Here is a 26,730-nt window from a genome sequence, read left to right as displayed (position 1 = left end):
CTCCCTCTCCATCTCTCTCCATGTTTCCCTCTCTACTTCTCTCCCCATCTCTCTCTCTCTCTCTCTCTACTTCTCTCTTTCTCCATGTTTCTCTCTCTACTTCTCTCCCACTCTCTCCATTTCTCTCTCTCTCTACTTCTCTCTCTCTCTCCCCCTCTCTCTCTCTCCATGTCTCTCTCTACTTCTCTCTCTCTCACCCTCTCTCTCTCTCTCTCTCTCTCTCTCTCTCTCTCTCTCTCTCTCTCTCTCCATGTCTCTCTCTCCCTACTTCTCTCTCTCTCTCTCTCTCGCTCTCTCTTTCTCCATGTCTCTCTCTCTACTTCTCCCCCCATCTCCCTCTCTCTCTCCCGCTCTCTCCATTTCTCTCTATCTCTACTTCTCTCCCTCTCTCTCTCCATTTCTCTCTCTCTACTTCTTTCTCTCTCTATCTCTCTATCTCTCTCTCCATGTCTCTCTTTCTCTACTTCTCTCCCCCTCTCCCTCTCTCTCTCTCCATGTCTCTCTCTCTCTCTACTTCTCTCTCTCTGTCTCTCTCTCTCTTTCTCCATGTTTCTCTCTCTAATTCTCCCCCCTCTCTCTCCATGTCTCTCTAACTACTTCTCTCCCTCTTTCTCTCTCTACTTCTCCCCCCATCTCTCTCTCTCTCCCGCTCTCTCCATTTCTCTCTATCTCTACTTCTCTCCCCCTCTCCCCCTCTCTCTCTCTCTACTTCCCCCCTCTCTCTCTCTCTCCATGTCTCTCTAACTACTTCTCTCCCTCTTTCTCTCTCTCTACGTCTCACCCATCTCTCTCTCCCTCTCTCTCCATGTCTCTCTCTCTCCATGTCTCTCTTTCTCCATGTCTCTCTCTCTCTATGTCTCTCTCACTACTTCTCTCCTTCTTTCTCTCTCTACTTCTCCCCCATCACCTCTCTCTCCATCTCTCTCCATGTCTCTCTCTCTCCATGTCTCTCTTTCTCAATGTCTCTCTCTACTTCTCTCCCTCTTTCTCCCTCTCTCTTTCTCTCTCCATCAGCAGAGGGAAACAATTTCTTTGAATGCATCCTTTCTCCCTATAAATGACTGGATAGGTAGAAGCTATGTGATGGAACCATTGCTAACACTATCTGATTGAGTTAGACAGAGAGACAGACAGGAATGATGGATGCCTGTTGAAAGGATCCACACAAAACAGTGCCTATGGCTCTCCACCTCAGCTCACCCCAGGCTCTTGTGCTGAACTGTGCCATGGTTATTCCCCAATCTCCACTGTGAGAGCTGGAGAGCACTGATGCGGCACGAGTCTGTAATGACATGAACATTATCATACACAACCAGCCCAGGCTTCCCCTCTGCTGCATGCCACCACCGGAACGGTATGTGTGTGTGTGTGTGTGTGTCTGTGTGTCTGTGTCTGTGTGTGTGTGTGTGTGTGTGTGTGTGTGTGTGTGTGTGTGTGTGTGTGTGTGTGTGTGCCTGTGTGTGTGCCTGTGTGTGTGTGTGCACACGTGTGCAGTCTGTCAGTATGTCTGCCTGTCCACAGGGAGGAGACCCACCCACTCACACAGGTGAAAACACCTACACACACATCTACCCTATACCTCTTAGGTGGTGCACTAGATCCCTTCTTTCTGTCTCGTTAGCAGCCTCTCACGACAACTCCAATCTCTCTCTGTTCCCGGACTCAAAATTCTCTCCCACTCTCTCTCTCCAACTGTAAAACACAACAGCCAAATATCTGTAAAGTGACCACTCTACGGTCCCCAGCACACTGCTCCTCTACTGTGCTGCACTTACAATGTCCAAGCTCTCTAAAGTGACTGTCAATTTAAAACAGTCTGACAAACACTGACAATAGCCTCCTACTCTCCAGCTTCTATATTGCCTGTGGCAGTGCTTGACTTGGGCAGGAGCTCACTGGAGCTGAGGACCAGCACCGCCAATGTTCTACTGCTTGAGCTCCTGTATCTCTTATAGAATACTAGCTCAAACGTATTGTGGAGCTCCTGCACCTAAATATAACGGAACCCAAAATGAGTACTGGAATCTATTTCTGTCAAAGTCAAGTACTGGTCTGTGGACTAAAACAGATAGAAGGCTCCTAAACCAGTTATGGAGAAAGGAACAGAGCATATCATGTGTGGAAGGGTGATGCTAATGAAAGCCTTAGATGCCCACGTGCAGTTGTGTGTGTGTGTGTGTGTGTGTGTGTGTGTGTGTGTGTGTGTGTGTGTGTGTGTGTGTGTGTGTGTGTGTGTGTGTGTGTGTGTGTGTGTGTGTGTGTGTGTGTGTGTGTGTGTGTGTGTGAGAGAGAGAGTGTGCGTGAGAGTGAGAGCAAAAGTGACAGGAGACCTCAATGGCAAGTTATAGCCTGTCATAAGACTGTGCTTTAAATTGGATGTAAATGAATTGGTCGCGTACACAGATCAGCAGATGTTAAAGCAGGTGCAGTGTGATGCTTGTGTTTCTAGCTCCAGCAGTGCAGTAAATGGTACAATGCGGATACACAAATAATCCCAAGAAATAAAGTGAACAAAAAAGAACAAGAAGCAAGAAATTAAGAAATGTCAGAACAAGCAATGTCAGAGTCCGGAACATAAATATGCCAAGAGATTTTTCTACTGAGTTATTTGTGTGTGTGTCTGTGCGTGTGTGTGTAGCTCAGTACATATAGGCCAAGTACATAAACCCTAAAGCTTGTTCCTAACAGAACTCTCATGCCAAACTTGATTTTTCTCTCTTATTCTTCTTTCTCTCAGCTCTTCTTTTTCTCTCTCCAGCCCTCTACTCTGATCTGAAGTTGAGTTTCAGGGTTTCGGGGCAGAGTAAATATTTCATGTAAGGCTGTCTGAACTCTGATCTGAAAGAGCAAAAGAGAGAGGCTTCAGAAGACTGGCCATGGTCAACCCTCTCCTGACAATCTCTCTCTGTCTCTCTCTCTGTCTCTCTCTCTCTCTCTCTCTCTCTCTCTGTCTCTCTCTCTCTCTCATTCTCTCTCTCTCTTTGTATCTCTCTCTCTCTCTCTGTCTCTCTCTCTCTCTCATTCTCCCTCTCTTTGTATCTCTCTCTCTCTCTCTCTCTCGTTCTCTCTCTCTGTCTCTCTCTCTCTCTCGTTCTCTCTCTCTTTGTATCTCTCTCTCTCTCCATTAAGCTAGTGCCTGGCAGATCTGTCCAGACAGCGGTGAGGAAAACGAGAACTAAATTAAATTTAACGGCAATTTAAAAAGATGGCAGAGGAAGAGTGAGCCTTTATCAAGGAGCTTATCCCCTTCTTTCTGCCCCCTCTTTCTTCCCTCTTTCAACTTTCACAGACCTACTAAATCTGAAGATATTGCCTTTTTACGGTGGAGGTTGTGTGTGTGTGTGTGTGTGTGTGTGTGTGTGTGTGTGTGTCTGTACTTGCATGCACGTTTATGTGTGTGCATGACACTCTTCACTCACCGATACTGTAGTGGCGGTGAGGGTGGGTGTGTTGTTCTCGTTGCCGGTCTGTTCGCTGTGTGTCTGTGTGGCTGCGTACAGCGTTAGGGCGTGCTCAGCCACTGCACTCTGCCCCGTGTAGTCTGCCGGCGGATGGGGGTGAGGAGGGTGGGGGGCGGTGTACTCCGCTGGGATGCCGTTCTGGGGGGGAGGGGGGTACTGGGCTGGTGGGTAGGGCTGGGCCATCGCTTCAGGAGGGGCTGGTGCCTCTTGGTTACCCTGAAGAGAGAGAGATGGAGAGAGAGAGGGAAAGAGAATGGTTCATCATTATCGGCCAAGCAGTGTACAAAGCTGAGTACACATTACGAAAAGAGAGTTCCTCAAGGGTTCTTTGGGAAGGGTGATGGTTCTTTGTGGAACCATACTGACCCAAATAACATTTTGAGCCCTTCAATGGTTCTTTGCAGTTCAGAATATGATTCTTTCCTCTTTTAGTGAAATTCAAATGTCGGGGCAGCAGAGGGTGATTTTCTGACATCTGTTTTTGTGAAACTGTGAGTGAGAGTCATTCCAGTTGATCTAATGTGTTGTGTTCTGATAACTTGACAATTAACACAATAATAACACATATGGACTTTAAACAATACAATAGAATTTAAAAAAAACTTTATGGTTCTTCAAAAGGATCTACAATTAACTTCTTTATAGAACCATTGTCCATAAAGATTCTATAAAGAACCATAAGAAAGAGTTCTACATAGCCCCCAAAAGGATTGTAACCATATCAGAAAGCTTTTTTGGTGCTATCTAACATATATTATTAATGGTTCTTTATAGGACCGTAGGAAATACTGTAGTTCTACTCTATATAGCACCAAAAAGGGATCCACTATGGTTAAAAGCTTTAAAAAACGTATTTGGCACTATATAGAACACATGAGTGTGTGACTACCATTTCAAATAAGAGACCACACGTGATTTCCCCACCCTGTCCTGCTGAACACGCCCCAAATGTGGAGAGGGTTGGGAACTACTGCTACCAGTGTGAGAGGGTGAAGAAACAGAGGGGGGGGGAGGAGGATTGGTCGAAACAGAGAGAGACATGAGACAAAAACTCAGTTTGGTCTGTCTATTTAAATTGAGTTAAATGATCACCCACGGTTTTGCAATAAAAACCCACAAGTGTTAAGAATGAGAAATGACACAAGCAATAAATGCCCTGTCTCTCTGTCCCTCAATAAAATGCCAGGAGAGAGATGCTCAAATCTAATCAACACACACACTCACTCACTCACACACACACACACACACACACACACAGCAGTAACACAGGGCAGACAAAATTGTGAAAATAGCTGATGAAATAGAGAAAATGTGTATGATCCTACACGGAGAGGGATATCCTATTAGCTCTCATGGTAGATAAGCAGACTGTTTGATCATTACAAGACACACTGTTTATTTAGTGGAACATTGCTTGATAGACAGACACGCACACACACACGTTGGCCATCACTTAATATAGCTTCCACCCGGTTACTCAACCCTGCACCTTAGAGGCTGCTGCCTTATGTACATACATGGAATCACTGGTCACTTTAATAATGGAACACTAGTCACATGAATAATGTCTACATACTGTTAACATACTGCTTTACTCATCTCATATGTACAGTATATACACCGTATTCTATTCTATTTTATTTTAGTCAATGACACTCCGACATTGCTCGTCCTAATATTTATTTCTAAATTCCAGTCTTTTACTTTTAGATTTGTGTGTATTGTTGTGAATTGTTAGATATTACTGCACTGTTGGAGCTAGGAACACAAGCATTAAGCTACACCCGCAATAACATCTGCTAAATATGTGTATGTGACCAATAACATTTGATTTGAACTACACATTCCCACACATTCTAAATGGGGGTGGAGGGGACTAAATGGCTCTCCTGAAAGAGACTGACCAAAGATCAATTAACTGATACATTTTGGATTATAACCTTTGATTTGAATTACAGGTTTTAATATATCTCAGCTCTCTTCACTGACATGGGAATTTCTTCCCTCAGCTTTTCAACCGCCCTACCTTACCAGACCACCCACAGACTCTCTCTCTCTAACTCAATCTTTCTCTCCCACTGTCTTTCTCTTTCTTTCTCATCACTCACTCTTAATATTGACCAGTTCCCCTGTCTCTGTCTCTCTCTCACTCCCCCTGTGTGTGTCAGATAAATATCTGTATTTTTTTATCTCAGCTTCCTTTTCTCTCTCTCTCTCTCTCTCTAGAAGGTGATAGATCCCATACACTGGAGGTTGCTGGTACTTTAATTGGGGAGGACAGGCTCGTGGTAATGGCTGTAGTGGACTTTGTGGAATGGCATCAAGTACAAACCCGTGGTTTCCATGTGTGTGATGCCATTCTATTGACACCTTTCCACCTTTCACCTTTCCATTATTATGAGCCGTCCTCCCCTCAGCAGCCTCCACATATATTGTATCATTATGTGTCTAAAGAAATCTGCCGTTTATCAATGATGATAGATACAGCACATCCCATTGCCGTGAATTGTTTTTTTTTTTTTGGGGGGGGGGATTCTTAAACTTTTCAAAGAAAAGAAAAGAAAAGAAAAGGACAAAACAAAGTAGAGAAAGAAAGTGGCAAAAATCGGAAAATGTAAAATCGATCAACATCAGACAACTTTTTACAGGTAAACCACAATTGACCTCAGCCTTTTCCAAAGGTTTCTGTGATCAATATATTGAGGTTTCCTATTCTTATGCATTGAGATGGATGACGTTTTAACCAAACGAAGCATTTTGCCGATCAGTCACTTAGCTCCAGCTTTTTGCACCGATACTTTCCTCTGGCTGCAGCTTTTGCTTAATTGTTTATTGCCACAAACACCACGACCATCTGAGAAACAGCACAACTACAGAGAAGAGGAGGTGTGTCAGGACTCGATTCAATCCGTACCACTGAAGATTCGCGCTTTAGCGCAACTGACATTTTAAGGCAATATTCCAATGTTCGTGGAGCCTGAATTCACAGTAAAAGCTGCGTATGTCTTCTCATTTTGAAATGACGCTTACATTTCAATGGCGCAGATCTTCAGTACGACGGAATGAATTGGGCCCTTGGTGATTTATGAGGACAACTACAATAAAATCAAATGTTATTGGTCACATACACATATTTAGCAGATGTAGTTGCAGGTGTAGCGAAATGCTTGCAACAAGCGGTAAAATAAACCAGTTATACATTTAAAATACACTTACAAATTGTAAAATTACAAAAGTGTGGGAAAAAACATTTAGGAAACAAGTAATTTGAACCTTCACAGAACATCTCTACTTACGTTCTGGGAATTCAGGGGTATCCTGACCATTTGCTGGGCAATTTGTATCTTGATGTATTTCTCACCGATATAAAATAAGGTCTTAAATAGGGTTTTCTAAATAATGACAGTGACTTAATGCCAGACACCACAGGGTCATCTACAGTACCTTTCCATTTGAGATTTGTTGTTATTTGGTCCATTAATATTAGTGTTTTCATAAAATACACACAAAAATGTCATAAACTTCATGAATATGTATATTTTCTTTAGTTTATCATACTACCGTCCTCAAAATGTTAATGCATTTTAACCACTTTAAAATGGACATACATCAATAATTTAAAAGCTCACTACATTGAATAACATATCATTAAAAAAACAAACATTTCAAAGTAACATACTTTGAAGAGATGGTTATTGGGTTTAAATAGGCGTTTGTCATTTGGTACTCTTCATTCAGTGTACTTGTCTTTAACTGCCATTTCCCAAGAGTCAGACTCTTCCCAACTCATTATTCTCAGCTTCAGAGGCATCTGCATTTACCACATTTTGTATGGTTATCCTTAGATATATTCTCCAGACGTGGCCAGAGGGAATTGTTTATATGTTATACATTTTTATTCTATACAACATTATCTGTGGAAAAATGCGCCAAAAATGCATTTTACGTACATCTTTAGTATTTTACAGACAGAAAGATTTGTAAAAGTATTTATCCACAATCTGCTCTGGACAAGTCCAGTCCTGGAGTGTCTTAACAAAATGAAACCAGAATATTATGACGGACTTCAGACAAATTTATTTGAGCGATATGCAAATATTTAATGAGCTTTGGCCTCATTTGCATATTTGTATACAATATTTCTGAAATATTGTAATACAAAAAAAGTGTTATGTTTGTGTCTACATTAAACTGGTAAAAGTTGATTGTGATATGATTAAGATAAATATTTGACCCTATGTCATGCCTACGGTTTTCACCATAACGCCCCCATAACATCACAGTAATATTTTTCTCTGCACATCCAATCTAATTACCCACACTCAGTTTTACATGTGCTCCAGTTGTTGACTGGAGAAGTGGCTTTGCACAGAAGGAGCTCATGAGAACATTCAGTGCAGAACACTGAGTGCTTGGTTAAGAAATGGCACTCAGCTCTTTATGTGAGAGCCGCAGTGAGAAATGGCACTCAGCTCTGTATGTGAGAGCCGCAGTGAGAAATGGCACTCAGCTCTGTATGTGAGAGCCGCAGTGAGAAATGGCACTCAGCTCTGTATGTGAGAGCCGCAGTGAGAAATGGCACTGAGCTCTGTATGTGAGAGCCGCAGTGAGAAACGGCACTCAGCTCTTTATGTGAGAGCCGCAGTGAGAAATGGCACTGAGCTCTGTATGTGAGAGCCGCAGTGAGAAATGGCACTGAGCTCTGTATGTGAGAGCCGCAGTGAGAAATGGCACTCAGCTCTGTATGTGAGAGCCGCAGTGAGAAATGGCACTGAGCTCTGTATGTGAGAGCCGCAGTGAGAAATGGCACTCAGCTCTGTATGTGAGAGCCGCAGTGAGAAATGGCACTCAGCTCTGTATGTGAGAGCCGCAGTGAGAAATGGCACTGAGCTCTGTATGTGAGAGCCGCAGTGAGAAATGGCACTGAGCTCTGTATGTGAGAGCCGCAGTGAGAAATGGCACTGAGCTCTGTATGTGAGATCCGCAGTGAGAAATGGCACTCAGCTCTGTATGTGAGAGCCGCAGTGAGAAATGGCACTCAGCTCTGTATGTGAGATCCGCAGTGAGAAATGGCACTCAGCTCTGTATGTGAGAGCCGCAGTGAGAAATGGCACTCAGCTCTGTATGTGAGAGCCGCAGTGAGAAATGGCACTGAGCTCTGTATGTGAGAGCCGCAGTGAGAAATGGCACTGAGCTCTGTATGTGAGAGCCGCAGTGAGAAATGGCACTGAGCTCTGTATGTGAGAGCCGCAGTGAGAAATGGCACTCAGCTCTGTATGTGAGAGCCGCAGTGAGAAATGGCACTCAGCTCTGTATGTGAGAGCCGCAGTGAGAAATGGCACTGAGCTCTGTATGTGAGAGCCGCAGTGAGAAATGGTTTGCGTCAAGTCTTCTTTTTAATAAACCTAAATCAGAAAAGCGATGTGTAATATATCTCACACTAGAGCCTGCACTGCTGCTGCACACACACACACACACACACACACACACACACACACACACACACACACACACACACACACACACACACACACACACACACACACACACACACACACACACACACACACACACACACACACACACACACAGTAAGTGTCGCAGTATGAAACAGCTTCCTCTCCTACAAAAAGAGAGTGAAAAAAGAAGAATAGAAAGTGAAGGGAGGGACAAAGGGAAGATGAGAAGAGGAGAAAACAGAGAGGAATCAGGGAGATAAGATTTGGAATAAAAAAGAAAGAAGAAGAGAGACTGAGAGAGAGTGCAAGGGTATAGGAGAGGAGAGCGACCGAGTAGAGAGAGAGAACAGAAGAGTGAGTCATATCGAGACAGAAAGAGAGGGAGCGAAAGAGAAGAATGAGGGAGAGAGAGAGGAAAAGAGAAAGACAGAAAGACAGATGGAAGTTCTCTCTCTTTCTCTCTACTGAACTATCAAATTGACTGAGAAGGTGAAGCACTAAACACCCCCCGATTCTTGTTGACAAGTTGTGTTGGTAAATTTTTTCTGTTATGAGCTAAATCCTACTATCCATCGATCCCTTCATCCCCCTGCCTCCTTCCTCTCTCCTTTCCTCTCGCTCTCTCTTCCTCAGTGAGCTGCAGTCTCAATCCCTCCCTCATTGAGTTTATTTACCTCTGGATCAACAGGCCATCATGTTACATGTCCTATTGACTCACACATACTATGTAGACAGCAAGATCATACACTCACACAGACACTGAACTCTCTCTCTCTCACTCTCTCACTCTCTCTCTCTCTCTATATATATATATATATAAGTAAGATATACATATATATATATATATATACACACTGAGTATACCAAACATTAGGAACACCTTCCTAATATTGAGTTGCACCCCCCTTTTGCCCTCATAATAGCCTCTGTTCATCGGGCATGAACTCTACAAGGGGTCGAAAGTGTTCCACAGGGATGCTGACCCATGTTGATTCCAATGCTTCCCACAGTTGTATCAAGGTGGCTGGATGTCCTTTGGGTGGTGGACCATTCTTGATACACACGGGAAACTGTTGAGCGTGAAAAACTCAGACGCGTTGCAGTTCTTGACACAAATCCGCGTGCCTGGCACCTACTACCATACCCTGTTCAAAGGCCCAGTCTTGCCCATTCCCCCTCTAAATGGCAAACACACAATCCATGTCTCAATTGTCTCAAGGCTTAAAAATCCTTATTTAACCTGTCTCCTCCCCTTCATCTACACTGATTGAAGTGGATTTAACAAGTGACATCAATGAGGGATCATAACTTTCACCTGGAATCACCTGGTCAGCCTGTCATGGAAAGATCAGGTGTTCTTAATGTTTTGTACATTCAGTGTATTTGTTACACCTGTGAGTGATAGTAAATACAACAAGCACATGGTTTCCATGTGTTTGACACAATTCCATTTGCTCTCTTCCACCCATTATTATCAGCCGTCCTCCCCTCAGCAGCCTCCATTGGTATAGGGGAAAGATTGGCAGCAGGTCTTAAAGATTATGATCTGTCAAAATCATGTTTTTTTAAAAAGAGGAGGATATTTGGATGAAACCATATTATGGTGATAGAAGTAAGAAAAATGACTTGCTTCTACATTGATAAAGTTTGATCATAAAGTTGCAGGTCCCCTCCACCATGTCAAACACTTGGATTCAGGAGGCAGGATTAGTAAGGGGATAGGGTGACATCACCCTAACTCTGATATTCTCTTACCTCATTTAAATAAGTAGCTACTTCCTTGTAACCAACACCAGAGAAGTTGTGTGTGCAGAGGGACGTGCTTTATATAGCTAGATAGCTACTCTGCTCGTGGCAGAGTTTGACTGTAGGGTGTCAGCGAATATAATACAAGTTGACCCTATTCATCTCTGGCAAAGATACTTATTCACCAGTGTCTGGTGTTAGCTAGTTAGTGGCTAGCTGGGTCTTCAGCCAGCATGGAACAAAAGGTGGGAAGGGTCATTCAAAACTCAGACGCAGTTGTCAAGTCAACACATCCGTCAGTGCTTCTGTTAACCACATCACAAGAGACATGCCAAACGGGAGATGCAGCCCAAAACATGTTGACATCATTGCTGCAATGTCGATCTTTGACTTGCTTTGTGTATCACCAAATTTGCTTGAAACAATTTTACTGCAGCACTGCTCATTGCATCGAAGTTTGTTGATGTATGTGTTTCAAAGAGCTGTCAGTCAAGGCGAGCTCATGAATATAAGCTCCCCGCCCACTCAGCCTGTGTTTTCTAACTTCCTGGAAGTGATGGGAAACCTAGGCTTTCTGAAGGTTTCGGAGCTTTCACCAAATTGTGAATTCACCAATTTGTAAGTCGCTCTGGATAAGAGCGTCTGCTAAATGACTTAAATGTAATGTAAATGTGTCAAATTGTGCCGAAAAATGGTTAATTACTCAGAGCTTCATTATCAGTTCACAATGCACATTAATGACATCTGTTGGTGAGCAATAAAGAGCAGTGTGTGATTATCAGATAGATGTTTTTATCTCCACTGTTTTCATCAAAACTATGTGACACAGCAGTAAGTTGTTGTCTTTAGTAGCCTATTATCAGTTGGAATACCAGGTTTGCATCTTACATCCTGCTTCTCTTTTTCACCATGAAGTTTACTGTATAAAAAACGGAATCTATGGCATTGTTAAGGATGCTTAAGACAGAAGCCTGTACTGTACGAAATAAAACAAATGAACAATCGAAATATCGAAATAGTGTGTCTTCAACGTGATTCATACCCTCACGTCCATGAATGTTCCATAGTTCCCTACACTACCTGCTATGCCACCGGAATAGAAGAAAGTACCGGAACAATTTCGAAATCAGAAGCATCTTGCATTTTCGAACACACGGTTTGAAAAAGCACGTGATCAAATGAAGCTTATGACATTATAGATGACGGACTTCTGATAAAGTGATATACGCATCGGCACACTGCTTCAAATTTAGATGCTTAGCAATTTTGGCGCATGGCTTGGAGCTCCGGTATCAAAAGTAACGTCACTACTTCCTGGTAGTTAGCCAAGAAAAAGTACTTTTGAGCATCTCTATCCAAAACAAGTATTATGGGTGATATTTTAACCACTCAAACGGCTAATTTACATGGGAATCAGAATGACTGTCATCAGGTAATCAGGTTGTTTTCAGGATGCATGTCCTATTGGGGTCACGCCTTAGTATTGTGTGTTTTCAGTAGTATTTTGGTGAGGCCAGGGTGTGACATGGGGATTTATGTGGTTTGTTTTGTCTGGGGTTGTTTGTAGGTATGGGATTGTGGTTAGAGTAGTACTCTAGGTAAGTCTATGGTTGCCTAGAGTGGTTCTCAATCAGAGGCAGGTGTTTATCGTTGTCTCTGATTGGGAACCATATTTAGGCAGCCATATTCTTTAGGTCTCTGTGTTTGTTGCACCAGATAGGGCTGTTTTGGTTTTGTCCACATTTCTTGTTTTGTAGATTGTTCATCTTGATGAAAGATGTTTACAAGTAACCACGCTGCGTTTTGGTCCGCCTCTCTTTCCCCGGAAGAAAACCGTTACAATTGGGGGCAATTTAATCTAGTTATTTTTGGCTACCCATAAAAGTAAATATCATTCCTGTTCATCATGTTCAGTTTAGATTCTCCACATCTCCCTTGTCTTCCAATATAATATACTCAGCAAAAATATAAATGCATCATGTAATCTGTCAGTTTTATGAGCCGAAATCCCAAATTTTTTCCATATGCACAAAAAGTTTATTTCTCTGAAATTATTTTCACAAATTATTGAGCATTTTTCCAATGCCAAGATGCAGGAAAGTTTGCCAGAGCTGTTCTCACCAGAGACTTGATTACATTATTATTTAACTATCATATCAAAGTGGTAACAAACCCAACATTGGGTTCAGCATAGGCACTTGAGGAACACATAGTCTTGGGTAAGACATACAGAAATATCTGTACTCAACATACCAACACCAATACAGCAGAACAGATGAGCCGGAATGACATTAACCCTCATGGGTGGCCGAAAAAAATGTCCTGAAAGCCACACCGCGACTAAGCCACGCCTCCAATGTTTGGATCTGATCCAGTGGGTCAAAGCTCAATAACCCAGCATCAATAACCTAACAACCCAACTGAGTGACCCAACTGGCTCAGTCAAAATAACCCAATGTGTGTTCTGTCCAATATTTACCCAAATTTGGTTGTTTTTAACCTATCATTTGTTTTTGTAGTCTCACCCAGTCATCTGGAGTTTAACAGTAACTCTAACCCAGAGAAGTTTCACAAAGTCCACCAAGTCATAGTCTGAGGCATCGTCCTAAATAGCACCCTATTCTCTTTATAGTACTTTTGAGAGTTGGATAATGCAACCCATTTGCTTCCTGCATTGGTCACATAGCCTATAACATGCATTCATGACATGATACATGGCTCCTAGTAACCACAGGAACTAAAATAATCTTCTCATTTTGTGTTTATTAGCTTGTTGATTTGTGCAGCCTTTCTCATTCTCAGTTTCCATTTGTTTTCCCCTCCCCTCTCTGTTTCTCTGTTTATTTAGCTGCTCATTTCCTGCCATAATTACTGCAAATGGAGAATTAGCGTCTTTTCAGCAAGGGAGGGTTTAATTTCATGACTATATTATGCCAGGAACAGATGGGGGCTATTTTACAGTACATAATATATTATAAAACAGAATATATTATAACACAGTATATTTGAGGTGTAAAATCATTATTTAATGGGACTTGGCTAAGCCTGATAGATGGTCAGTGTGTGTGTGTGTGTGTGTGTGTGTGTGTGTGTGTGTGTGTGTGTGTGTGTGTGTGTGTGTGTGTGTGTGTGTGTGTGTGTGTGTGTGTGTGTGTGTGTGTGCGTGCGTGCGTGCGTGCGTGCGTGCGTGCGTGCGTGCGTGCGTGCGTGCGTGCGTGTGAGTGTGTGTGTGTGTGTGTGTGTGTGGGGAACAGGGAACCCTTTCTGATGCTCTTCTTAGAAGTGTGTGTGTGTGTGTGTGTGTGTGTGTGTGTGTGGGGGGGGGGGGGGGAACCCTTTCTGATGCTCTTCTTAGAAGTGTGTGTGTGTGTGTGTGTGTGTGTGTGTGTGTGTGTGTGTGTGTGTGTGTGTGTGTGTGTGCGTGTGTGTGTGTGGGGGGGGGAACCCTTTCTGATGCTCTTCTTAGAACCCTCTATAAAAGGTTATACCGAGAATCATTTTATCTTTGAAGGGTTCTTCCTAGAACTCTCCATGTACGGTTCCACCAAGAACCAAGAGGAAAATTCATACAAGCTTCTTCACATCATTGATAGTCATGATATGTTGTCTGACAGTCTATGTATTTAATGAAAAGTACAGAGACCTCAACTTCTAAAGATTCAACTGAAATTGTCCAAGATGAACTAGCTAGCTAGCTTGTGCTGACAGTTCCATTTGGACTTGTTAGCTAAATTATACAGCCATCATTTTGTCTATGTTGATGTTGTTTCAATAAGCTTTAACAAACATTTGTGAAACCATGATGTGTATGACAGGATTGGATGTTGCATACAATTTCAATGTTGTTTGAGTTGCTTTATCAGCACATTTGCTTGAGGTAATCTCACTGCTCACTGTATCCACTCAGCCTACTAGCTCCCCGCCCACTCAGTCTACTAGCTCCCCGCCCACTCAGTCCTACAAGATCCCCGCCCACTCAGCCTACTAGCTCCCTACCCACTCAGCCTACTAGCTCCCCGCCCACTCAGTCTACTAGCTCCCCGCCCACTCAGCCTACTAGCTCCCCGCCCACTCAGTCTACTAGCTCCCCGCCCACTCAGTCTACTAGATCCCCGCCCACTCAGCCTACTAGCTCCCCACCCACTCAGCCTTCTAGCTCCCCGCCCACTCAGCCTACTAGCTCCCTGCGCACTCAGTCTACTAGATGCCCGCCCACTCAGTCTACTAGCTCCCCACCCACTCAGCCTACTAGCTCAATGCCCACTCAGCCTACTAGCTCCCCGCCCACTCAGCCTACTAGCTCCCCGCCCACTCAGCCTACTAGCTCCCCGCCCACTCAGCCTACTAGCTCCCCACCCACTCAGCCTACTAGCTCCCCGCCCACTCAGTCTACTAGCTCCCTGCTCACTCAGGCTACTAGCTCCCCGTCCACTCAGCCTACTAGCTCCCCGCCCACTCAGTCTACTAGCTCCCCGTCCACTCAGCCTACTAGCTCCCCGTCCACTCAGCCTACTAGCTCCCCGCCCACTCAGTCTACTAGCTCCCCGTCCACTCAGCCTACTAGAACCCCGCCCACTCAGTCTACTAGCTCCCCGTCCACCCAGCCTACTAGATCCCCGCCCACTCAGTCTACTAGCTCCCCGTCCACTCAGCCTACTAGATCCCCGCCCACTCAGTCTACTAGCTCCCCGTCCACTTAGCCTACTAGATCCCCGCCCACTCAGTCTACTAGCTCCCCGTCCACTCAGCCTACTAGATCCCCGCCCACTCAGTCTACTAGCTCCCCGTCCACTCAGCCTAATAGATCCCCGCCCACTCAGTCTACTAGCTCCCGGTCCACTCAGCCTACTAGATCCCCGCCCACTCAGTCTACTAGCTCCCCGTCCACTCAGCCTACTAGATCCCCGCCCACTCAGTCTACTAGCTCCCCGTCCACTCAGCCTACTAGATCCCCGCCCACTCAGTCTACTAGCTCCCCGTCCACTCAGCCTACTAGATCCCCGCCCACTCAGTCTACTAGCTCCCCGTCCACTCAGCCTACTCCTACAAGATCCCCGCCTACTCAGTCTACTAGCTCCCCGTCCACTCAGCCTACTCCTACTAGATCCCCGCCCACTCAGTCTACTAGCTCCCCATCCACTCAGCCTAATAGATCCCCGCACACTCAGTCTACGAGAGCCACACCCACTCAGCCTACTAGCTCCCCACCCACTCAGCCTACTAGCTCCCCACCCACTCTGCCTAATAGATCCCCGCCCACTCAGCCTACAAGATCCCCGCCCACTCAGCCTACTAGATCCCCACACACTCAGCCTACTAGCTCCCTGCAAACTCAATCTACTAGCTCCCCGCCCACTCAGACTACTAGCTCCCCGCCCACTCAGCCTACTAGCTCCCCACCCACTCAGCCTACTAGCTCTCCACCCACTCAGCCTACTAGATCCCCACCCACTCAGCCTACTAGCTCCCCACCCACTCAGCCTACTAGCTCCCCGCCCACTCAGCCTACTAGCTCCCCGCCCACTCAGCCTACTAGCTCCCCACCCACTCAGCCTACTAGCTCCCCGCCCACTCAGCCTACTAGCTCCCCGCCCACTCAGCCTACTAGCTCCCTACCCACTCAGCCTACTAGCTCCCCGCCCACTCAGTCTACTAGCTCCCCGCCCACTCAGCCTAATAGCTCCCCACCCACTCAGCCTACTAGCTCCCCGCCCACTCAGCCTACTAGCTCCCCACCTACTCAGCCTACTAGCTCCCCGCCCACTCAGCCTACTAGCTCCCCGCCCACTCAGCCTACTAGCTCCCCGCCCACTCAGCCTACTAGCTCCCCGTCCACTCAGCCTACTAGCTCCCCACCCACTCAGCCTACTAGCTCCCCGCCCACTCAGCCTACTAGCTCCCCGCTTACTCAGGCTACTAGCTCCCCGCCCACGTAGCCTACTAGCTCCCCGCTCACTCAGGCTACTAGCTCCCTGTCCACTCAGCCTACTAGCTCCCCGTCCACTCAGCCTACTAGATCCCCGCCCACTCAATCTACTCACTCCCCGTCCACTCAGCCTACTAGATCCCCGCCCACTCAGTCTACTAGCTCCCCGTCCACTCAGCCTACTAGATCCCCGCCCACTCAGTCTACTAGCTCCCTGTCCACTCAGCCTACTAGATCCCCGCCCACTCAGTCTACTAGCTCCCGTCCACTCAGCCTACTAGATCCCCGCCCACTCAGTCTACTAGCTCCCCGCCCACTCAGTCTAATAGCTCCCCGTCCACTCAGCCTACTAGATCCCCGCCCACTCAGTCTACTAGCTCCCGTCCACTCAGCCTACTAGATCCCCGCCCACTCAGTCTACTAGCTCCCCGTCCACTCAGCCTACTAGATCCCCGCCCACTCAGTCTACTAGCTCCCCGTCCACTCAGCCTACTAGATCCCCGCCCACTCAGTCTACTAGCTCCCCGTCCACTCAGCCTACTAGATCCCCGCCCACTCAGCCTACTAGATCCCCCTCCACTCAGTCTACTAGCTCCCCGTCCACCCAGCCTACTAGATCCCAGCCCACTCAGTCTACTAGCTCCCCGTCCACTCAGCCTACTAGCTCCCCGTCCACTCAGTCTACTAGCTCCCCGTCCACTCAGCCTACTAGTTCCCAGCCCACTCAGTCTACTAGCTCCCCGTCCACTCAGCCTACTAGCTCCCCGTCCACCCAGCCTACTAGATCCCCGCCCACTCATTCTACTAGCTCCCCGTCCACCCAGCCTACTAGATCCCCGTCCACTCAGCCTACTAGATCCCCGTCCACTCAGCGTACTAGATCCCCGCCCATTCAGTCTACTAGCTCCCCGCCCACTCAGCCTACTAGCTCCCCGTCCACTCAGCCTACTAGATCCCCGCCCATTCAGTCTACTAGCTCCCCGTCCACTCAGTCTACTAGCTCCCCGTCCACTCAGTCTACTAGATCCCCGTCCACTCAGCCTGCTAACTCCACACCCACTTAGTCTGTCTTTTCAGACTTCCACATGCAAGCATTTTTATTAGGAAAAAATATTATGGAGGATGTTTCTGCCACTCAAAAGTCTCTTTTACATGGGGATCAGAATGACTGTTCAAGACATTTCATTTACCTCTGTACAGAGTTCATTTAACTACTGAATCAACTTTAGAACTGTTACACTGACAAATCAATACTAGGTAACACTGGCCAATTTGCTGTGTACAAATAGGTACAGCCTGAAACATTTTTTAAATGTAATTTACACTCGTGGGAATTGGCCTATATGAATAGGGCTAAATTGAAATGTTTCTTACAGAAAAAATATGAAAATGCATCACCATGGTATCAATTGAAAGGGAACAGTTTGAGATGATGGGAAAATGATTCAACCAAAGGTGAGGACACAACAGTTCACCTGACATGAGACTAAATCCAAACATTACATGGTGGATTTGATGTTAATTTTACAGTTACTGTATTCTTGCCTCATTTGTTGATAACTAAATCTGAAACTCCTCTGGATACATTTAGTAACAAAATAAGAATATTCCTGGAAAATGTGGGGATGGTACAACATAAGACAAACAAAATGACAAGGCTTTGAGTGAGAGGACTAACTTGTGTCTCCAAGTGCCCACACACCTCTCCAACGTACGCACAGTTCCCAAGTAGTTTCAATGCACTTTTATGACTCAAAGAAGAGTTTTTTTCTGAGCGCTCCTAGCTGTGCTGTTAAGGAACTAGAGCACACCTGTTTATGGTACGGAAATGGGAAATGCATTTGTTTGGCTTGCTTGTATGACATCAAAGTGTTTTTTAATACAAACATTAACACCTCATCTTTCAAAATACAGAGTCATCTTAATGTACAGCATTTCCCTCACTCAGACAACAAAACATTTGTAAAAGTTGCCCAATTAGCGGGAGGGATGGGGGCAACTTCTTGTTGCGCACGGTGCTGAAATTTAAACTGTCTGTCAGTCAAATCCCCTACAGCGCTGTGAAGCACCAAGCCAGAGCTCTGACGTCATGTACAGCATGTTACTGTACAGACTGAGCTCTGACGTCATGTATAGCATGTTACTGTACAGACTGAGCTCTGACGTCATGCATAGCATGTTACTGTACAGACTGAGCTCTGACGTCATGTACAGCATGTTACTGTACAGACTGAGCTCTGACGTCATGTATAGCATGTTACTGTACAGACTGAGCTCTGACGTCATGCATAGCATGTTACTGTACAGACTGAGCTCTGACGTCATGTACAGCATGTTACTGTACAGACTGAGCTCTGACGTCATGTATAGCATGTTACTGTACAGCCAGAGCTCTGACGTCATGTACAGCATGTTACTGTACAGACTGAGCTCTGACGTCATGTACAGCATGTTACTGTACAGACTGAGCTCTGACGTCATGTACAGCATGTTACTCTACAGACTGAGCTCTGACGTCATGTATAGCATGTTACTGTACAGACTGAGCTCTGACGTCATGTATAGCATGTTACTGTACAGACTGAGCTCTGACGTCATGTATAGCATGTTACTCTACAGACTGAGCTCTGACGTCATGTATAGCATGTTACTGTACAGACTGAGCTCTGACGTCATGTATAGCATGTTACTGTACAGACTGAGCTCTGACGTCATGTATAGCATGTTACTGTACAGACTGAGCTCTGACGCCCTGCATAGCATGTTACTGTACAGACTGAGCTCTGACATCATGTACAGCATGTTACTGTACAGACTGAGCTCTGACGTCATGTACAGCATGTTACTGTACAGACTGAGCTCTGACGTCATGTACAGCATGTTACTGTACAGCCAGAGCTCTGACGCCCTGCATAGCATGTTACTGTACAGACTGAGCTCTGACGTCATGTATAGCATGTTACTCTACAGACTGAGCTCTGACGTCATGTACAGCATGTTACTGTACAGACTGAGCTCTGACGTCATGTACAGCATGTTACTGTACAGACTGAGCTCTGACGCCCTGCATAGCATGTTACTGTACAGACTGAGCTCTGACGTCATGTATAGCATGTTACTGTACAGACTGAGCTCTGACGTCATGTACAGCATGTTACTGTACAGACTGAGCTCTGACGTCATGTATAGCATGTTACTGTACAGACTGAGCTCTGACGTCATGTATAGCATGTTACTGTACAGACTGAGCTCTGACGTCATGTACAGCATGTTACTGTACAGACTGAGCTCTGACGTCATGTACAGCATGTTACTGTACAGACTGAGCTCTGACGTCATGTATAGCATGTTACTGTACAGACTGAGCTCTGACGTCATGTATAGCATGTTACTGTACAGACTGAGCTCTGACGTCATGTATAGCATGTTACTCTACAGACTGAGCTCTGACGTCATGTACAGCATGTTACTGTACAGACTGAGCTCTGACGTCATGTATAGCATGTTACTGTACAGACTGAGCTCTGACGTCAGGTACAGCATGTTACTGTACAGACTGAGCTCTGACGTCATGTATAGCATGTTACTGTACAGCCACTGTTTTCCAATTGAGTCTTTTATTGGTTCCCAAATCTGCCGTTTTCAACCCGTATACGGGTATGAGTGTAAAGGGCTACAGTTTAAACACTGAGGTAAACACTAATGCTCAGGCACTATAATTATCAGCTTTTTCAATTACAAAAAGAATGCTTGTTCAGATGCAGATGGGTTCTATGTAGAAACATTCTTGCCTTCCAAACAATCATCAAAGAACCCTTTCTTCCAAAAATGGTTCTTAGGAGGAAAAAGGTTCCAGTTAGAACCCTTGCCTTACAAAGAACCCTTTTGGAACCGTTTTTTCTATGAGTGTCGCCTGGAACTTCATTCCACTGGCTGTCACTGCCGGACCGGGGCCAGATTTATGGTCGCCATGGCGGCGTCTGTTAGCGTGCTATCCGTGTTAGCAAGCGGTGGGGTGGGCTGAGTTATCGATGGCCGCTCCTGTAGCCGCCTCTCATGGGAAGGACCCAGGCTTGTGAAACAGGACAGCCTAATGGTGCCTGAATAAAATAATACTCAGCGCGACAGCACAGTAGACAGCCCTAATTAATAAACATTATTAAAAAGGGTTGTCACAGAGACTTAACGAATTAGACAAACTGGAGTTATGAAGCTACTCAGATAAAGAGGGTAGGGAGGTAGAGAGGGAGGAAGTCTGTTAGAGAAAGAAAGAGAGTAAGAAGAGAGGAAGTGTGTTGAAAATAGAGGGTGTAAATAAGAAAGGACACTACCTTTCTGTCTCCCAGACTGTCCCTGCTTATTCCACTCTTTTCCTCTATTCTGCTTTTATCTCTCCCTCACTCTCTCTGTCTTTCAGTTGTCATTCTCTCTCTCCCTCACTCTATCTGTCTTTCAGTTGTCATTCTCCCTCTCCCTCACTCTCTCTGTCTTTCAGTTGTCATTCTCTCTCTCCCTCACTCTCTCTGTCTTTCAGTTGTCATTCTCTCTCTCCCTTACTCTATCTGTCTTTCAGTTGTCATTCTCCCTCTCCCTCACTCTCTGTCTTTCAGTTGTCATTCTCTCTCTCCCTCACTCTATCTGTCTTTCAGTTGTCATTCTCTCTCTCCCTCACTCTATCTGTCTTTCAGTTGTCATTCTCTCTCTCCCTCACTCTCTGTCTTTCAGTTGTCATTCTCTCTCTCCCTCACTCTCTCTGTCTTTCAGTTGTCATTCTCTCTCTCCCTCACTCTATCTGTCGTTCAGTTGTCATTCTCCCTCTCCCTCACTCTCTCTGTCTTTCAGTTGTCATTCTCCCTCTCCCTCACTCTCTCTGTCTTTCAGTTGTCATTCTCTCTCTCCCTCACTCTATCTGTCTTTCAGTTGTCATTCTCCCTCTCCCTCACTCTCTCTGTCTCTCAGTTGTCATTCTCTCTCTCCCTCACTCTATCTGTCTTTCAGTTGTCATTCTCTCTCTCCCTCACTCTATCTGTCTTTCAGTTGTCATTCTCTCTCTCCCTCACTCTATCTGTCTTTCAGTTGTCATTCTCTCTCTCCCTCACTCTATCTGTCTTTCAGTTGTCATTCTCTCTCTCCCTCACTCTATCTGTCTTTCAGTTGTCATTCTCTCTCTCCCTCACTCTATCTGTCTTTCAGTTGTCATTTTCTCTCTCTCTCACTCTATCTATCTTTCAGTTGTCATTCTCTCTCACCCTCACTCTATCTGTCTTTCAGTTGTCATTCTCTCTCACCCTCACTCTATCTGTCTTTCAGTTGTCATTCTCTCTCTCCCTCACTGTCTTTCAGTTGTCATTCTCTCTCTCCCTCACTCTCTCTGTCTTTCAGTTGTCATTCTCTCTCTCCCTCACTCTATCTGTCTTTCAGTTGTCATTCTCTCTCTTCCTCCCTCACTCTGTCTTTCAGTTGTCATTCTCTCTCACCCTCACTCTATCTGTCTTTCAGTTGTCATTCTCTCTCTCTCCCTCACTCTCTCTGTCTTTCAGTTGTCATTCTCTCTCTCCCTCACTCTATCTGTCTTTCAGTTGTCATTCTCTCTCTCTCCCTCACTCTCTCTGTCTTTCAGTTGTCACTAATATGCTTCTGTTTTAATTAGGTGTCAGGATTGAGAATAGCTGCAACTGTTGAAGCTGGGCTCAATCATGAGAGAGAAAAAATATTTTGATTCTTTCTTTCTCTTTCTCTGTTCTATTTGTTCCTCACTTATTTGTGAGGTGAGGATAGAGGTGGAGGAACTGTGTTTTGGGGTTTTAAGTAGTGTATGCTGTAATTTTTCAAGTAGAAATGGGGACAAAGAAGAGAGGGAGAGTGAGGAGAGAGACAGAGGGAGAGGGAAAATTGTAGATTTGTCTAATTGAAATAAATCCTGCTAGACTAAAGCTGTTTATTTTGTGTTTAGTGACAAAATGTCTGCAGTGTTTTGGAAGCTCATCCCCTCTTCCCCTCCTCTCTGATATCCCCCCCTCTCTCTCTTGCTGTCTCTATCTCTCGCTTTTTCACGGCTGTCTGAAATCTGCAGCACACATCAATATTAATCATCACCAAAAGAAGCAGAGACTTTCTTGCATCTTTACACTTTCACTAAAAGGTCTGCAAAAGACAACAACATCACACTGTCAGCTGGCATGTCAATATGCAGCTGTTGGTTAAAAGCTTTGTAGGCTCTGTGGCACTGTGTGGCACGAACGGTCACACTCTGAAGGTTGAAGTTTGTTATGTCTCAAATGGCACTCTAGTCCCTCTTTAGTGCACTACTTTTGACCTCACATGAACTATTACAGGCATGAGAAAATATCTGATCTAGTATCAGCGGTAACTTACCACATGCTGTTGGAAGGCAGATGCAGCGAAGGGATTGTTATGTTTCCCATTTGATTTGATCCCCTTTGTTGTTTTCTCCTTTTGGGGCTTGTCATTTAGAAAAGGAAAGTACAGTGATTGATTTGTCATCAGGACTTGGAGGTGGGCCCGAGTGTGTTTACTCTCTCCATCTCTCTTTTTCCCCACCTTTGCTTGTTCACTCTTTCTTTCTTCATACCTCTCTCAAATCAAATCAAATGTTATTGGTCACATACACATATTTAGCAGATGTTATTTTTTTCATTTTTTATTTAATCTTTATTTAGCTAGGCAAGTCAGTTCAGGACAAATTCTTATTTACAATGACGGCCTACACCAGCCAAACCCAGACAACACTGGGCCAATTGTGCGCTGCACTATGGGACTCCCAATCACGGCCAGTTGTGATACAGCCTGGATATTGCCGGTGTAGTGAAATGCTTGTGTTCCAAACTCCAACAGTGCAGTAGTATCTAAAACAATTCACAACAATACACACACATCTAAAAGTTTAAAAAAGCAATTAAGAAATATATACATATTAGATTGAGAAATGTCGGAGTGACATTGACTAAAATACAGTAGAATATAATACAGTGTATATACTGTACATATGAGATGAGTAAAGCATGATGTTAACATTATTTAAACATTACTTAAGTGACTAGTGTTCCATTATTAAAGAGGCCAGTGATTCCAAGTCTATGTAAATGGGGCAGCAGCCTCTAAGGTGGAGCGTTGTGTAATCGGGTGGAACCATGCATACTTGCTCCCATCCCATGCATACTTGCTTCCATCCCATGCATACTTATCTTCTGATGTTTTTCTTGTGAAACCACAGAGTGGCAAAGCACACACACTGTAAAGGGGATACAGTGATTTTGATAGTAGATTACAAGCAGTTCGGAAAGAATTAATTTTTTTGATGGATGAATGAAATTTGTTGAGATGAGGGGTTTGTATTTCACAGTATCCTACTGTAATTATAAGGGATTGGTGCAAGCAGGTTGGCTGCTCGCTAAAGTGTTTACAGACATACAGAATATGAATGAATATTCATATTCATATTTGGTGTTTTATATCACTTTCACTTCTTGAGGCCTTAACAAAAGCTTAACAAAAGCTTCCATACTGGCAGCGACTACAGGACTAAACCAACCAAAAGAACATACAAAATGCTCAACCATTTAAGGTTTAAAGGTCCTGAACAGTGTTTCCCATGTGGCTGAAATAGCACCCATAATATTTTTTTCAGATGAAAATGTTCAAAATGTGAGAATAAAATAAATGTTTCTCTCATGTCAAACTATCAGTAAATCTTAAAGACAGACTGAGTGGGCGGGGATCTAGTAGGCTGAGTGGGTGGGGAGCTAGTAGGCTGAGTGGGTGGGGAGCTAGTAGGCTGAGCGGGTGGGGAGCTAGTAGGCTGAGTGGGTGGGGAGCTAGTAGGCTGAGTGGGTGGGGAGCTAGTAGGCTGAGCGGGTGGGGATCTAGTAGGCTGAGTGGGTGGGGATCTAGTAGGCTGAGTGGGTGGGGAGCTAGTAGGCTGAGTGGGTGGGGAGCTAGTAGGCTGAGTGGGTGGGGAGCTAGTAGGCTGAGTGGGCGGGGAGCTAGTAGTCTGAGTGGGCGGGGAGCTAGTAGGCTGAGCGGGTGGGGAGCTAGTAGGCTGAGTGGGTGGGGAGCTAGTAGGCTGAGCGGGTGGGGAGCTAGTAGGCTGAGTGGGTGGGGAGCTAGTAGGCTGAGTGGGCGGGGAGCTAGTAGGCTGAGTGGGTGGGGATCTAGTAGGCTGAGCGGGTGGGGAGCTAGTAGGCTGAGTGGGTGGGGAGCTAGTAGGCTGAGCGGGTGGGGAGCTAGTAGGCTGGGTGGGTGGGGAGCTAGTAGACTGAGTGGGTGGGGAGCTAGTAGGCTGAGTGGGTGGGGAGCTAGTAGGCTGAGTGGGTGGGGAGCTAGTAGGCTGAGTGGGTGGGGAGCTAGTAGGCTGAGTGGGTGGGGAGCTAGTAGGCTGAGTGGGCGGGGAGCTAGTAGGCTGAGTGGGTGGGGATCTAGTAGGCTGAGCGGGTGGGGAGCTAGTAGGCTGAGTGGGTGGGGAGCTAGTAGGCTGAGCGGGTGGGGAGCTAGTAGGCTGGGTGGGTGGGGAGCTAGTAGACTGAGTGGGCGGGGATCTAGTAGACTGAGTGGGCAGTGAAACTAGTAGGCTGAGCGGGTGGGGAGCTAGTAGACTGAGTGGGCGGGGATCTAGTAGACTGAGTGGGCGGGGAAACTAGTAGGCTGAGCGGGTGGGGAGCTAGTAGGCTGAGTGGGTGGGGAGCTAGTAGACTGAGTGGGTGGGGAGCTAGTAGACTGAGTGGGCAGGGAAACTAGTAGGCTGAGTGGGTGGGGAGCTAGTAGACTGAGTGGGCGGGCATCTAGTAGACTGAGTGGGCGGGGAAACTAGTAGGCTGAGTGGGTGGGGAGCTAGTAGGCTGAGTGGGCGGGGAAACTAGTAGACTGAGTGGGCGGGGATCTAGTAGGCTGAGTGGGTGGGGAGGTAGTAGGCTGAGTGGGTGGGGGTCTAGTAGGCTGAGTGGGCAGGGAAACTAGTAGACTGAGTGGGCGGGGATCTGGTAGGCTGAGTGGGCGGGGAGCTAGTAGGCTGAGTGGGTGGAGAGCTAGTAGGCTGAGTGGGCGGAGATCTAGTAGGCTGAGTGGGTGGGGATCTAGTAGGCTGAGTGGGTGGGGAGCTAGTAGGCTGAGTGGGCGGGGATCTAGTAGGCTGAGTGGGTGGGGACCTAGTAGCCTGAGTGGGCGGGGAGCTAGTAGGCTGAGTGGGCGGGGAGCGAGTAGGCTGAGTGGGCGGGGAGCTAGTAGACTGAATGGGTGGAGATCTAGTAGGCTGAGTGGGCGGAGATCTAGTAGGCTGAGTGGGCGGGGATCTAGTAGGCTGAGTGGGTGGGGACCTAGTAGCCTGAGTGGGCGGGTAGCTAGTAGGCTGAGTGGGCGGGGAGCTAACAGGCTGAGTGGGCGGGGAGCTAACTGCTCACATGGATACAGTGAGCAGTGAGATTACCTCAAGCAAATGTGCCGATAAAGCAACTCAAACAACATTGAAATGGTATGCAACATCCAATCCTGTCATACACATCATGGTTTCAGAAATGTTTGTTAATCCAACTGTTTGTTTATTGTAACAGTATCAATGTGCACAACATGATAGCTGTATAAGTTACCTACAGTGCCTTGCGAAAGTATTCGGCCCCCTTGAACTTTGTGACCTTTTGCCACATTTCAGGCTTCAAACATAAAGATATAAAACTGTATTTTTTTGTGAAGAATCAACAACAAGTGGGACACAATCATGAAGTGGAACGACATTTATTGGATATTTCAAACTTTTTTAACAATTCAAAAACTGAAAAATTGGGCGTGCAAAATTATTCAGCCCCCTTAAGTTAATACTTTGTAGCGCCACCATTTGCTGCGATTACAGCTGTAAGTCGCTTGGGGTATGTCTCTATCAGTTTTGCACATCGAGAGACTGAAATTTTTTCCCATTCCTCCTTGTAAAACAGCTCGAGCTCAGTGAGCATTTGTGAACAGCAGTTTTCAGTTCTTTCCACAGATTCTCGATTGGATTCAGGTCTGGACTTTGACTTGGCCATTCTAACACCTGGATATGTTTATTTTTGAACCATTCCATTGTAGATTTTGCTTTATGTTTTGGATCATTGTCTTGTTGGAAGACAAATCTCCGTCCCAGTCTCAGGTG

At 45.7% G+C, this 26,730-nt stretch overlaps 1 protein-coding gene across 7 annotated transcripts in view; it reads right to left on the bottom strand.

Moving 5' to 3' along the window:
- LOC135512079 (RNA binding protein fox-1 homolog 3-like) overlaps nucleotides 1–26,730 on the bottom strand; it is a 798,827-nt gene that overhangs the window by 82,937 nt on the left and 689,160 nt on the right. For all 7 annotated transcript variants that reach the window (XM_064933722.1, XM_064933724.1, XM_064933720.1 and 4 more), the window contains one exon: nucleotides 3,420–3,677. In XM_064933722.1, the coding sequence (XP_064789794.1) occupies nucleotides 3,420–3,677 (258 nt within the window). The remainder of the gene's footprint in view (nucleotides 1–3,419; nucleotides 3,678–26,730) is intronic.

The sequence above is a fragment of the Oncorhynchus masou genome, chromosome 24, assembly GCF_036934945.1.
Source record: "Oncorhynchus masou masou isolate Uvic2021 chromosome 24, UVic_Omas_1.1, whole genome shotgun sequence".
Classification (NCBI taxonomy): domain Eukaryota; kingdom Metazoa; phylum Chordata; class Actinopteri; order Salmoniformes; family Salmonidae; genus Oncorhynchus; species Oncorhynchus masou.
Note: the sequence above shows the minus strand (reverse complement) of the source record. Positions and strands in the feature narration are given on the sequence as shown.